This window comes from Perognathus longimembris, chromosome 4, assembly GCF_023159225.1.
Source record: "Perognathus longimembris pacificus isolate PPM17 chromosome 4, ASM2315922v1, whole genome shotgun sequence".
Lineage (NCBI taxonomy): Eukaryota > Metazoa > Chordata > Mammalia > Rodentia > Heteromyidae > Perognathus > Perognathus longimembris.
In genome coordinates, this window is record NC_063164.1 from 52,520,295 (window position 1) to 52,535,625 (window position 15,331).

At 43.3% G+C, this 15,331-nt stretch overlaps 1 protein-coding gene across 1 annotated transcript in view; it reads right to left on the reverse strand.

Moving 5' to 3' along the window:
- Nucleotides 1–10,463: 10,463 nt before the first annotated feature.
- Erich2 (glutamate rich 2) overlaps nt 10,464–15,331 on the reverse strand; it is a 35,004-nt gene continuing 30,136 nt past the window's right edge. The window contains 2 exon segments of the mRNA XM_048345751.1: nt 10,464–10,585; nt 11,343–11,414. Of these exon segments, the coding sequence (XP_048201708.1) occupies nt 10,464–10,585; nt 11,343–11,414 (194 nt within the window).

A 15,331-nucleotide genomic window follows, 5' to 3' on the forward strand; every position in this document is an offset into this window, starting at 1 on the left:
CCACCAGCTCCGCACGTATGGGGGCCCCCGGAGCGCAGAGGAGGCCCGGGAGGGGCGGGCTGGACCCTGGCTCACTCGCTTCTCATTTCACGGCTTTTAAAGATTCTCCCTTTGAAATATTTTAGCACGTTAATGAATTTCTGCCTTGGTTAAAGTCCCTTACGGGGTGTGTGTGTTGCGGGGGGCGGGGGGGGGGGGGGGGGCGGGGGGCTTGGCGAAAAAATGTCCACCAGAGGGCGCCAAGCACCCAGAGACCGAGGTCCTGTGCCCTCCAGGTCTTTCCTCCCGAGTCGCGGTCAACACCTGGAGCAGGGGCCTGGCTCCTAGACTGTCTGGGCTGTCTTTCCATGCCTTCTCCCGTTTATGCGCCCCGCTTTCCTCCTCCTTTCCCCTCCTTCCTCTTCAGGGCATATCAAAGTTCATTTTGTGCGTGCTTGATTGACTCAGTACCCAATGGTTGCTTTTCTCATTTTTCACAGTGATTTCCCTTCCTCTTGTTTCCTTGCATCAGTCAGGGGTTATTTATAAGCGCGCCTGGGGCTTCGCCAGCGTTTCCCGGGCCTGTCCCTCCTCTCTGAATATGGTATGGATTTCCTCAACACAGTGGAAACAACAATTTTTTTAAATAAATCACCCTAGAATTCTGTACGAGAGATTGAAGATTCTGCTGTGGGAAGATGCAGTCCGATCAACAAGAGAGACCTCACAGTTTGGCTTGAAGGACCAGTATTGCTTTGGGTAAGGCAGCAAATACTGTCGCCTACTCTGAACCTTACAATAAAAGCCTGCACCTTACAACAAAAGCCCAGGCACTTTTTAAGGACACTCAAACCTTCTGAATGGCTAGTGCATGGTAGCCACAACCCCACTCTCCCCAGAGAGCTTCCACTTTGGTATGGTGTTGCATATGGGGGTGCCCCTGCTGTGCACAGGGTTGGGAGAAGTCCCCTCAAACCATTTACCAGGTAGCTACTCAGAGCCGTCTTGACGTGAGCGGTTTTCTGGGAATCTTGGAATCCTGTCCATTCCTCTTCCTCAGGCTTTCCCTAAAAGACATGGTTCCGCCAATCAGGGGGCTGGGTGCTTAATCATTGGAGACAAACCAAAGAGGAGATAGGAGGGAAGAGTCAACACATCTCTATGCCCCTAAATATCCATCGTCCCACCGAAGTGTTCTCTGGCCCTGTCGCTTCTACCTACCTTCTCCCAAGACTCAATATTCTCTGGAAAGGAAGATGCCTTTACTTCACTTGTGCCACTGGATTGAGAATTTCCCAACACTTTCCCCTTTGACTGCGGAATCTAAAACAACTGCCTAAAGTTTTAGCCAAGAAAGAAATTTTGGGGAGAGTCTTCTATTCAAACTAGGTATTGCAAATGAAAACTCACTCAATCTGGTCCTGAGTACATCTTTTATTCTCTTGTGGTGAGGAAGGAAGGAATGCAGACTCTTGCTCAGATTTAGGTTAAAAGTGTTTAATTAAATATTAGTGACTAATTAATTAACTAAGCTGGTATTTATTGATGACCAACTGTGTGTCATCCCTGCTCTACTGGAGCATACATTGTCCCTTCAATTTATATTAGCTTTGCACTCAAGGGGGTGACATTCTAATATGCCAGGGAGCGTAGTACTTCATAGGATTTAATTTCCAATCACCTCCCACTCCAAATCGAACACTTGGGCTTTGCAAGGGTAAGGCATTGAGGGCCTGAAGTGGAAATCTAGTTCCAGCACATCAACTTTGGGGCAGGACACAGCTTTCAGCACCAAGGACAGCACCACCGGCCAGGCCCCTGCCTTCCTCCTACTTGGCTGTAATTGCTATGTTTATTTTTGCCGGGTATGAGGACGTGGTAGGATATTTTGCCCACTTCTCTCTGCCAATAAGAATTTGGATGGAAGGTGGATACGGTTGTCCCTCGACCTTTCAAGGAGGAATACGTTTTTATCTCTTTGTATCTTAATATTCCTGGGGAAGGATACTGAAGGCTAAGGGGGGGGTGGTGTGAGGGGGTGTGGAAAAAAGACATCTTCTCCAAGCCCTGGAGCCAGTGGTGAGGGGTGGTCCGGAAGCCAGTGGCGTCTGCCCAGTTGTGTTTGTATTTGATCTAAGGTTTAGTGCTTTGAAGAAATGGGAAAGCAGAGATGGGGATGGGGAGAAAAAGGGAAGGGAGTGAATATGCTGTCCCCGGAGTCTCTAGGGCATTAGGGGTGTGTGAGCCGGAGTCCAAGCTACTTGTTCTGTCTCCAAGGTCAGCAATCCCTTAGTTCATCCACAGCTGAGATTCTCTACCCTCAATGTCCTCTCTGGAGGTTTAAAGCTGCCCCAAATGTGTATTTGATGCCAAGGATTTCCCTCAAAAGAAAATAGCAGGTGAGTGGAAGGGGCATCCAAACCAGCTCCCAGGGAGATTTTTATTTAATATGGTCTGTCGAGTTGAGTAGATAAGAGACATTATTTTACGCACTTAGAACATTTAGCTTCCAGGAGAGATAATTTAGAGTCGCAGTGATGGCTTATACCAGCTGGATTTTAAGGTCTATTTTAAGTATTGAATTTATGACCAAATGAGCTGAGGATGGGGGGGGGGAGAGGCAGTTTTCACCATTTAGACGTCTGTCTTTGGAGATGAAACTGGGAGGGAGGAGCTGTTTATCCTTTTTTTTCTGTTTTTAAGTCAGAGCCCATGTCCTTTTGCCATGTTTGTATAGTTCAGAGACAGTTTCCCAAATAGCGCTGAACTTCTGTCAAAGGACCATAGCTAAATTCATATAAGGTCAGAACAGAGCAAACAAAGGTTACTTCTGGCATGAAGGAGAGGGTTAAAAGGGAGGTAGAATTGTAGCCAGAATGTGAAATTACAACGTCCTTGTAGAGACTTGAATTGTTTAGAAAATTGCCAAAATGCTCCTTCACCTTTGGTATTCAGAAGATGAAAATCTTCTAACACAATGAAATGAATCAAGGAGCATGATTTGTATTGGTGCAAATCTCCCTGTGCACTTCTTAAAAACGCTTCCAATTTTTGCTATTCCAAACAGGAACAAAGTGTCCACCAGGTGGCGATAGATTACAACACCTGAGAGGACACAACGGCCCCTGATGGAACCATTTTTTCAGAGCTGTTTCTATTTCACAAGCATCCCTGCCATTTTTCACAAAGCAGGGAGCAGGGTCTTTTTAAATGCTGAGGAATTCTCCATTGGTGAAAGAGGAAGGAAGGCATGGCATCCATTTCTTTCCTGCACAACCGTATCTTCAAGGGAGCTTGAAGAAGTGGATCTTTTGGTTTTAGGTCTAGAAACTTTCATTGCAAAGCTGGAAAATGAGGGAAAAACAGATCTGGATTGCACTTCCCATAGGAAGCTTTAAAAAGTGTCTGCATTCTCTTCTTTCATTCAAAGAAAACTAAGAGTGGGATGTTCAAAGAGGATTTTCAATGTCAGATTGCTTTCTTAGGGAAGTAGAGTATTAAATGGGAGACTAGAGACAGTAATATTTTCTTCATGTCTTTTAGTGGAAAAGTCTTCAACTTGAAATAATAGACATTTAGTCCTATAATAAGACTTAGAGGTCTGGGACTACTATTTTGTTATTGTAAAGGTGATGTAAGAAGCACGACAGTTACACAAGTCTGATGAGTACATTTCTTTTTTGAACACTGTCATTCCTTCCCTCGCTCTCTCCCAGCTTTCCCCTCCTGTCCCCACCCACAAGTTGTATAGTTCATTTTCAACATAGTGTCTAGTGAGTGTCACAACTGCATTTGTTTACCCTTTGTCCCGCCATTTCTAGCCCCCCTTTGCCCTCCCAAAGACAGATAAATAAACAAACAAGACAAAGATAAGGAAACAAAAACAAAGGAAAAAAACAAAACCTCTTATGGTTCCAGAAGATTCTGAGTTAGTTGTGGAGAATCTAGTAACTTAGCTCAGGTCATGTTTCTTCCCAAATCATGGTCAGTTACTCAGGAGAGAAGGTTAGAGCTTTAATAGAAGGGATTTATCACAGTTCTTCTTATGTGAAGACCTTATATGAAAGAACTCACAGGAACTTAATCACTACCATGGGTTTCTCCAACAGAATCAGGATGTAATTCTCTCTTACTCTCAGTTGGGAGAATAAAATTCTGTTTTTCTTTGGCCATGAATGAACTAGGGATCCCTTTAGACTTATGGACTCTGAACTCATTTTGAAGGTTAAATCAGAATCACTATCAGTATGTTGTGTCAATTTCTTTTTATTTAATTTTTATTTTTACTGTAAAGATGATGTACAGAGAAGCTGCAGTTGCATAAGTAATGAGCATATTTATTTTTGAGCAGTGTCACCTCTTACCTTATTTTCTCTCAGTTTGTTCCCTTCAAACCCTCCTCCCCTACAAGTTGTATAGTTCATTTTCAACAATAATGTCTAGTGAGTATCACTGCTGAATTAGTTCATCCTTTGTCCTACCATTTCTGTGCTTCCCCTTCCCCTCCCTATTGTGTTGATTTCATAGCCAGGGACAAGTCACAGACAAGCATCAGAGCATAAGGAACTTGAAAATTCCTCTCCCTAGAGCAGGATATATTCCCTTCCCTCCACCCCTCCCATTGATGTTGGGTTTGGCCATGAGATTTTCTTGGGATATTGGAATGGAGTTAGCTTGCAAATGCATGAGTTTTCTTGTGATATGATATACTATGACAAGGTCTCATGATTACACCTATATACCAGGTGTGACTCAGAGTAAAGTCTTGACATGGGTTGAGATAGATTAAGAGATCCTTACTCTAAGGGTAGATGGCTAGGGGTTGAACACTGCTAATGTTCTTAGAAAAAATATTAACTTCATGTTAGATCTTTATTGTAAGTACTTCCTAATGTTTTTAATTTTTAAACAACTGAGGCTGTCCAGCTGTTGATCACCAGCTGTTGAACCTTTTGCCCTCCAGCAGAGGGTAATTGCTAACTTGAGCAGAGTCTAGTGACTGTGCCAATGGGGCAGGGATGAAAGTCAGATGGAAACTGCCTCTGTGGCCTCCTCAGTGCCCAAATCCAGCAGGGCAGTAACACCATTGCTGTTGCTCCTTGTCATCCTTGGGGGGGGGGGCGGGGAGGGGCGGCGGCAACAGCAACTCATTCTCACTCTCCTTGGAGAGTCTGGAAGATCTCTTTCCTATGCATGGCTCTCCCTGTGCTGTAGTTGGGGCCCGGGAATGCCTCCTCAGAGTGTACTACTGCCTGTTTGTGGTCTGGTAACATGAAGAACATGTGTGTCCCAGCATGCACAGCGTGTAGGTGTCTTGGAGGCCTAACTTTACCTGCCCTTTGTGAATTTGACTCATGCCTAACATCTGCAATGGATATGGGCATGGCTTTATATCTGGTATACCATGTGTTTTGTTCACGTGCTCCCTAATAGCATCCACATCTCAGGCACCCACCAAAGTCACATTTATCTTGTCAACCAAAGTAAATCTTAAAGAAATACAAGTAATCACTGTATCACTCTGTGTGAGTGAGTGAGTGAGTGAGTGTGTGTGTGTGTGTGTGTCTTTGTGCTGGTCCTGGGGCTTGAGCTCAGGGCCGGGATGCTCTCCCTGAGCTGGTTTTTTTTTTTTTTTTTCTTTTACTTACCTCTCAAAGCTAGCAGTCTTCTACTTGAGCCACAGATCAAATGGCTTTCTGATGGTTACTCGGAGATAAGAATCTCATGAACTTTCCAGCCTGGGCTGGCTTCGAACTATGATCCTCAGATCTCAGCCTCCTGTGCACTAGGACTACAGATGTGAGCCACTGATACCCAGCTCGTTATCACCTTGTCTGACATATAACAAAATGTAGGGCAATCAAGGCTAAAAATGGACCAGTGCTGGAGGGAGAGGCAGCTCTAACTCTACACTTGGACTGATCAGGCTGTGGTCCTTTGGCTGAATGTTAAGGTCATATCGTGCACATTTTCCAAGGTGAGAGATAAGTACCTTATACATTTATCCCCCCTTGCAATGTGTTCCTGTCTATTGGTCTCTGAAAGACAACATTATGGTACAAAGGGCAGAATGTTAGAATACACTGACCTGGAGTGGAATCTATCTGGTTACTGAATTATGTTTGATCTTTTTTCCCTTCCTAATTCTTGTTTATTATAGTATGCTTTACTTGGAGCTCTCATGATTGTGTATTTCTTCTTCTGCACATAGTATTCCTTCAAATATCTTCTGCAATGCCAGCTTAGTTGTCAGATGGTGTATGTTGATGATGAATGGGCTGTATTCATCCATTTTCTTTTTTATTGTCATTTTTTACTCCTATTTTCTGATTGGCCTATATTAGTTATACAGGGGGTTCATTGTTACATTCCCATGTGTGGGGCACACCTGGAAGTCAACTAGCTGGCCCCGCCTGTTTCTCAGTCTTGGGGCCACGTGTGGCTAATATGGCGGTGCCTAACAACAATGTGCAGCTGCTACAAGTGTTTTTGGTTATAACCTGGAGGCGATTCTGTGGGCTGTGATGCCCCGGCTCTTCCGCCCTTGATGGACAGCTCACCCCTTCCTGACGATCTTAGACCTGATTGGCTCCTGTGCCTTATAGTAGTGGCACGTACTTCCCCAATAAATGAGATCTTGCAGCAACTTGACTCCCAGGCCGTCGGATTGTCCTCCAGTGAGGGAGGGCTGGGTGCGGGCGGCCTGCCGACCCTTCTCCTTTCTTGGCGGGTCGGGGGAGCGCAGGGGACTAAAAACCCCGACACCCATGCATACATTCCGATCAATTTCACTCCTCTATCACACTCCCTGACCCTTCTCCTGAATATATAACATCCTCAATAGGTTTCTCTGTTCCATTTTCATAGTTGCAAAATCGGTTTTGATAGTATTCAAGTTCCTTTATCCTCCTCACCAGTCTAATCCCTTCTTGCACCCCCCACCCTCGGACAGTCTAGTTCTCTCCCATTTCCCTACTGGTCATCAACTAGTTGAGTTTCTCTATGATGCTCTCATATGTACTAGCAACGTGTCACAAAGTTATTCACTGTCTTTTTCCTCTCCCCTTTCCTTTTCCTCTTGAGTGATCTCTTAGTTTGACCATCTAAGTGTGTGTGTGTATGTGTATGTGTATGTGTGTGTGTGCACGCACACACCTGTGCCAGTACTGGGGCTTGAACTCAAGAGGTTTAGGTGCTGTCACTGAGCTCTTTTGCTCAAGGCTAGTATTCTACCACTTGAGCAACAGCCCCATTTCCTTCCTTTTGTGATTAATTGGAGAAACAAGTCTAGTGGATTTCCTTGCCCCAGCTGGCTTTGAAAAATGATCCTCAGATCTCAGCCTCCTGCTTAGGTAGGATTACCTATGTAAGCCACTAGTGCCCTGCTGTATTTTTATTCCAGCTTGACTTATCTCATTTAGTATATTCTTTAGTTGTATACATTTTCCTGCAAATGACACTATTTCATTTTTATGGTAGTGTAATATTCCATAATCTTCCAGAATCAGTTTGAACTTGGAGCCCTACACTTGCTCAGCTTGCTTGTCCACAGCTGGTGCTATATTACTTGCACCACACTTCCCCTGGCTTTCTGGATTGGCCAGGGCTGGCCTCAAATCTTAGTCTTCCAGGATTTCAGACTGTGGAGTAGCCATGATTACATGTGGGAGACACTGACACCCAGCTAGAAGCTTCTCTTTTTCTGTGTGTGTACTAGGTGCCACTACTGCCCCAGAAGTGTTTTAATGCTTGTGGGCTGGACTGATTCCCACTTGCTGCAGAAGCCCTTCAGTATGGACAGGCAGGGTAGGCAAATGTCCAAGCTGAGTTCTTTAGAGGAGAAGAAACAGAGCATTCTATCTTGCACTGAAGAGGGACACCTGTGGACCCTGGCACTCTGACTCCAGTCTCTGTGCTCTCAGATTCTACTTAGCACTAAGCCAGGATGTGGAAAGGACAACGCTGTGGAAATGGAATAGTCCTTTGACTTGGGCTCAAAGACCTTCCCAGCAGCCAATCACATGCAAGCAGGGCGGCAGCTCTGGAGGCAGCCAGGGGCTTGAAGCTCCTCAGCTCTGTAGTAATCCAGTGGGGCTCCTCACCACGGGGGACCACTGACCTCTGTGTCTTCCACAGCTTGAGCTCCCTTATGCTTTGACTCCTCAATGGGTCTGTGTTGACCCGCCCCATCTCTCCCCATCTCTGTCCTCAGGCTCCCTGATTTATGATTCTTCCTTGCTTCCAGATCCTGTAAGTAACTCAGACTTGAGCAAATAGAATCCTTTCAAGAGTACACCTGGTGATTGCCCTGAGGAATGGATGGGGAGGTGCATAAGGGATTTCTTTCCCAGGGCTGGCAGCCAAGTACAAGGAGTCACCATCACACCAAATCCCTGCACTGGATTCAGAGCTCGCAAGAATGAGGGTGTGTCCTGCAGTCGAGGCTTCATGTGGTCACCAGGACAGTGTGCATGCTCCAGGACTACCTTCCTCGGGCTAAAGCCTCAAGTTCTCCTGTGGAGACCTTCAGGGGGAGTTAGACTCCTTATTCTGCATGGCCTTTCTGTTTCTCCATGTCTTTCAGCTGTCCTGTCACCTCTTTTTTGTTTCTCCATGCTCTTTCTCTCTTTCCTCATGATGTATCTCTCTCTCTCTCTCTCTCTCTCTCTCTCTCTCTCCCTCTCTCTCTCTCTCTCTCTCTCTCTGTGTTACCCAGATGCTTTTGTTTTTTCCAGTCCTGGGGCTTGAACTCAGGGCCTGACCACTGTCCCTGGCTTCTTTTTGCTCAAAGCTAGCACTCTACCACTTGAGCCACAGCACCACTTCTGGCTTTTTCTGTTCATGTGGTACTGAGGAATCGAACCCAGGGCTTCATGCATGCTAGGCAAGCACTCTACCACTAGGCCATATTCCCAGCATCCCCCCCCCATACTTCTTTTCATGGAGTCTTGCAGAGGAAACATCTAACTCACCATCTTACCCTGGAAACATCTGTATCATTTTAATCACCTTTGTGGAAACTTGTTACACCAGTAATAAGAAACTTATACTTCTCACATCAACTGGTACAGTGAAAATCCATCTATTATTAGAAAACCTGCTTTCCTCTCACTCTGCCCCCCCCTTCTTCCCCCTTTCCTTCCCCTTCTTCCTGACTCCCTCTCTTCACACCCCCATTTATTTCTCCCTCTCTCTCCACACCCCCATCTCTCTCTCTCTCTTGTACCAGTACTGGTGTTTGACCTTAGGGCTTCACCTCCTTCCTTGGCTTCTTCCTCTCAAGGCTGACACACTGCTACTTGACCCACAGCTCGGCTTCCCTGTCTTCACTTCTTTCTGTCACCCCTATGAAACGATACCCCAAATGCCCAATGAATAGACTATAAGCATTTTTTGTGGATATTTCACTACCCTATGCCATCATAAAAATCAGGTTGCCACACATTGTTTGTATTTTTACTTCAGTTATGTGAACCTAACTTGCAAATGGTAGAATTCATTAAGAAATACAGAATCAATAAGATAATGTAGATTGATACATAAGTGTAAAGGCTTGTAAATGTCTCCTGAAAGAAGAGAAACATTTAAGTTTTACTTCATTTATTCAGGTGGTATATGTACATTTCCTTTATTTACCAGGACTTATCTGTGTCTAGGAGTATAAGAATGAAAAAGACAAATTCCTGTTATACACTCTGTCTGGTGGGAAGAAGATTAAAATAACAAATGTTGAAGCATTTCAGATATTGATACATGCTACAAAGAACCTAAAATCAGTGGTATAAAAGCACCTGATGGGCCTGTAACCCTAGCTACTTGAGAGGCTGAGATGTGAGGATCATGGCTCAAAGTCATCCCAGGCATGAAAGTCCATGAAACACTTATCTCTAGTTAACCACCAAAAAGTTGGAGCTTTGGCTCAAGTGATAAAGTACTAGCTTGGAGCACAAAAGCTGAGGGACAATGAGTTGAAGCTCAGGATAGCACATGCGCATGCGCGCACACACACACACACACACACACACACACACACACACACACACACACAGAGGAACAAAAAGTGCCTGATGGGTATTCATTCACAGGGTGCTAGGGCCATAATGTCCATGGCCAGATCCAGGCTACAGATGAGAAGGTGTTTGGTGCTGGGCAAACCACTTACCCTTACTGTGTCTTAGTTTTCCTATCTGTAAAATGGGATGCTAGTAGTACTTACTTCACAGGGCTGTCAGAAGAAATTCATGTGTCTAGAGGAGGTTGACCCACATTATCTGACAAATACTAATTCTTCTCCATTTTCCGGAGTAATTCACTTTGAGCTAAGATCTCAAAATTAGGAAGAGGCTTTAATAAAGAATACGGATGGTTAAAACAGAATATGTTCCAAACACAGAACAACTGCAACAAGATACATAGCTCTTTCCTTTATATTTGTAGGACACATCAAAATAAGAATACATGATTAAATCACAGAAGTGACCTCATCACCCGTCTTCACATTCGTCAGAGCTCTCCTCGCTGGCATCCTCGCTGCTCTCCCCCTCGCTCTCACTGCTGCTGTCCTCCTCGCTGTCTTCCGCCTCGTCCTCCACATTCTGGACTTTCTCTGCCACAGCAAGGAAGAGAAATGCTCAGTGTGTTCCTCAATATTTCCACTCCCCACCCCCCAAGCCCCATAATTCTTCCTGTTCTTCCTTCTACCAAGAAATATTTATTTCTGGAAATGGAAGAATTGAACTGAACTTGGCTAGCTAGATGCAGGGTCAAAGTAGCAGAATGAGGAAGAAATAAATTCTGAGTGACATGAAGAAGTTTGTGGGCCTAAATGTTAATTAAAAGCATGGGTCTATTGTCAGTGAAATTTTTACATGCAAAAAGAATTGAGACTTGGAGTCATTTAGAGGGTTATTGGTTTTCCTTAAAGTTGTATGGTAACCCCTTAATACATGGAGGTGGTTAGCATGTTCTGCTTTGGGTACCCAATGCCTGGGACACAAGATCCCTGCTTTGCTTGGGCGGTTTCACCCCACTGAAAGAAAGGGGGGGTCATTTGTACCATCCATAGAGGACAAGCTGATTTCACTAAGCCACAGCCTTTCCATTTATCTTCCTTGGGTAGCTGGGGGGACAGGAACACTACTAGGCCCAGCTTTTCATTAACTGAGGTGGGGCTAGCCTTGAATAGTGGTCTTCTAAATCTCAGCTTTCTGAAATAGATGAGATTACAGGAATGAGCCATCATACCCAGCCAGGCATTTCTTAGCTTACTTCCTGTATATACATATTTACAAACTCCTTGGGTAATGGGTTTTAAAAGACTGCTTATTGTTCCTTGAGGAAAAAAAATTAAATGTAAAAATTACCCTTCAGCAACATTTCCTCAATAAGTGTGAAAAACTCCTTGGCTTCAGGATTTTCTGGTTCATAGATTAGGACTGAAAATGAACAATACAATATAGGTTATTAATGTTCAAAGTGTTGCTGAAAACAGACTCTTTAGAATGAGATTGGAACTGTCAATAAGAGAAGGTAATGCACAAAACAGTAAATAGCAACAATTATACCACAGGCATATCTAAGTGCACATGGAGAAAATGTTCCATTTATATTTGGTGCTTCATAAGAGAAATGACCTTAATTCTACTTTAAATCCAGGCCACTTTCTATTACCTCAGTATGTCTTCTTCCATAGGCCAGTAGCCAAAATGCTTCATGAAAATAATGATTCTCCAAAGAGGGAACAATAGTGACTAAACTGTACCTAGAGGTTTGCTAATCCTTCCTTCCAGTATCTTCATGGCAGCCTTTACTAAGGTCTCAGGTAGCACAAAAGAGGTAAATGTTCCATGTGGAATTTTACCCTAGTGTATGTCCCAGTCCATGCTTGCACAATGATGTTCTCCCCTTGTTTATTGGATCATTATTTTTAGCTATATTCCTTCCCCCTCAAATCTTTATGTGACCTTTATGTGTCATTTTTCCTTGGAAGTGCATCAGTAGGCTCGTTGGTGTATTACTGATTGCAACTTCAGAGTTATTTAAGCTGTTTTAAGATTTCATCCTATAATATCTTCTTTTTACCTGTCTTGAAGGGTATTCATAATTCCGTATGTCCATTAATTTTGACTCCTGTGCAGTATCTTGATGGCCCACAGGGGGCACTGAAACATTAAGTGTGCTATTTGGCTAAAAGTAGGAGGGGATTGTAGATGGTTCAAGGCTCCATTGACCCCCAAAGACCCTATCCATGACTTTCTTCTTGATATAGTAAACCAGTGACTATTCCCTAACCTACCAACATAACAATTGATTGTCAGTTTGGGTCAGCATGGCCATGCCTGTATGCCTGTTAAGAAACTGCTTTTAAGAATCCTAGTTTTTGTCCTTTTTTTTTTTTTTTTTGGTGCCAGTTCTGGAGTTTGACTTAAGGGCATGGGCATTGTTATTGAGCTTCTTTTGGTTAAGGCTAGCGCTCTACCACTTGAGCCAAAGCTCCACTTCTGGCTTTTTTGGTAGTTTAGTTGAAATAAAAGTCTTAGACTTTCTTGCCTGGGCTGGCTTCAAACCAAGATACTCAGATCCTAGTCTCCTGAGTAGCTAGGACAAGTATGACCTGCAGGTGCCCAGCAAGAATCCTAGATATTTTTCTGAACTGCTATACACATAGAAGTTTTCCTATCTGTTTTATTTCTGTGCTTGTTTTTTTTGTACTGGGGCTTGAACTCAGGACTTCAAACCTTCATGTAGCTTTTTCATTCAGGCTGGCATTCAACCATTTGAGTCAAAGTTCCGTTTCTAGCTATTTGTTTAATGGACTCAATTGGACATTAGACCCTAAATTAGAGATAGGAGTCTCTCACACTTTGTGCTCCACCTGGCTTTGGACCACAATCCTCAGATCTCAGCCTCCTGAATAGCTAGGATTACATGTGTGAGCAACCAATGCCTAGTGTATGTATGTATGTATATATATACACACATAGAGAGAGATAAACTTGAACTAAAATATGGTTATTAGTCTATTTTTCTGAGGATAAGTCTCTTTCTAGAGTAAGGTTTCTGGTTGCTTCTTTAGATACTAGGTTCTTAAGGTACTAGTTTCTTAAATGCATATTCTTAAATAGTTTTTAAATATATATTTAAGAAACTAGGTTAAATGAAGTCAGGTAAAGTTTATACTAAGGAGTAGTCACAATTTTATATGAACTATTCATATATGTTTGAAACTATTATGAACCTTACAGAGAGGAAAAGGTGGCCTTTTAAACTTACTGAAAATAAAATCATTTGGCAAAACACTTATTAAGAAATCTTGGAGCAGAAGATAGATGGATGGTGGGTTAGAAGCTTGTTCCACAAGACTTCATGAATAAGAAGAATGAGATAACAAAGAAAAGACTGTCTTAAGAGGGCTTATTTGGCTGGGGATATAGCCTAGTGGCAAGAGTGCCTGCCTCGGATACACGAGGCCCTAGGTTCGATTCCCCAGCACCACATATACAGAAAACAGCCAGAAGCGGCGCTGTGGCTCAAGAGGCAGAGTGCTAGCCTTGAGCGGGAACAAGCCAGGGACAGTGCTCAGGCCCTGAGTCCAAGGCCCAGGACTGGCCAAAAAAAAAAAAAAGAGGGCCTATTTGCTTGAGACTGAGCTACTTTAAGAACCTCAAAACAGGGAAGAATCACAAATCAGGCAGCTTAAGGATACAGTTTGTGGGCAGATGACAGTCATGAGAGGTGGTTGTGGAGAGGGAGAGGGCTGGACACAGGTCCACTGAGAAGTACACATAGTAGAGAACTATGGAAAGCATCCTGGTTAGTGGCTGTAGTGAGGAAAGAATGTTACTGCCCATAGATTATTGAGGAGACCAAGTGCCAGGGCCTGTGCACAGTGGATTTAACCTTCTGTTAAAGTATGTGTGGCCTGTTGGTAGGTGGGACTGAGAGCTCTGAGACAAGATCCAGTGGACTGCTAGATGTCTCCAGCCTCTTCCTTCCCAAAGAGTGGTTACAGCTGTTCAGGATATGAAGGTACTAGGAGTGGCAGGCACAGTGCCCAGTTCTCTTGGTTCTCCATCTCCAGTCCAGATTTACTACTGTTTGTGCTCTCTGGTACACTCAGAGGACACTCTGTGACTTGTGTATTTGCCATGTGTGTGCATAAACTAAAGTTGTTTTGGAACTAGTGGAAATCTGCCAAGCTCAAAGACCAAAAAAGTTCACTGTGGGCATCCATGGCTCTATATGCAAAGAAAGGAAGCTTCCAAAGTAAATAGAATCCTGAATCTGACAAATCACCTTTGACCAGCCAGGCATCCATCTCAAATACAGCACCAACATGAAGAGTAGGAATGGTAATCGACTCCAGTTAAGACTTGCTACCCTCTACCTGCCAGATGACAACATTAGAGGTCCCAAAAAGAAGCATCCTCAATTATTCCTCATTAAAAAATACCTTTTCATGCCAGGCACTGGTAGTGCACACTTATAATCTTAGCTACTCAGGAGGCTGAGATCTGAAGATCATGGTTCAAAAACCAGCCTGGGCAGAAAAGTCTGTGAGACTCTTATCTCCAATAAACTATTCAGAAAAATACTAAAGTGGCATTGTAGCTCAAGTGGTAGAGCACTAGTCTTGAGCACAAAGAGGCTCAGGGACAACATCCAGTCCCAGGACTGGCAAAAGAACAACCACAACAACCACCACAACAATCACCGCCACCACCACCGCCACCACCAGCACCACTTTTCTTTTACTTATAAACTCTTTTTCTTTTTATGATATTTTAGTATTGTTCTTACCTTTATCTAATTTTATATTTTTTTATATTCTGTATCAGATTTTTACCTTTTTCTTCTTCATACTTATATTTTTATTCTTTTATTTAACTTTGTTCCTTTCTTTACCCCTCTCCTGACCCTCCTTATTTATTGTTATTAATATTACTTAATATTTTAAACTTAATATTTTAACTATATAAGTCATTCTACATCATTCTTTTCATTTTCTTTTCTTACAGTTATTTGTGGTATTAGTGTAGTAGTAGAGATTTTTATTGTAAAGGTGATATACAGAGGGGTTACAGTTACATAAGTAAGGTAATGAGTACATTTCTTTTTGAACAGTGTTACCCCTACCCGCACTTTCTCCCACTCCCTTTCTCACCCTGCTTTCCTCTCTCCCAAGTTTTAAAGTTCATTTTCAACATAGTGTCTAGTGACAAAACATGAACAAATGCAACAGTGACACTCCCTAGTAGTAGGTTTTAAATGATTTAAATTGCATTCCTATTTCTGGTTCATTTTAGTGCTGTTTCTGCTATAGTAGTAGTAGTAGCAGTAGTTATTGTTGTTT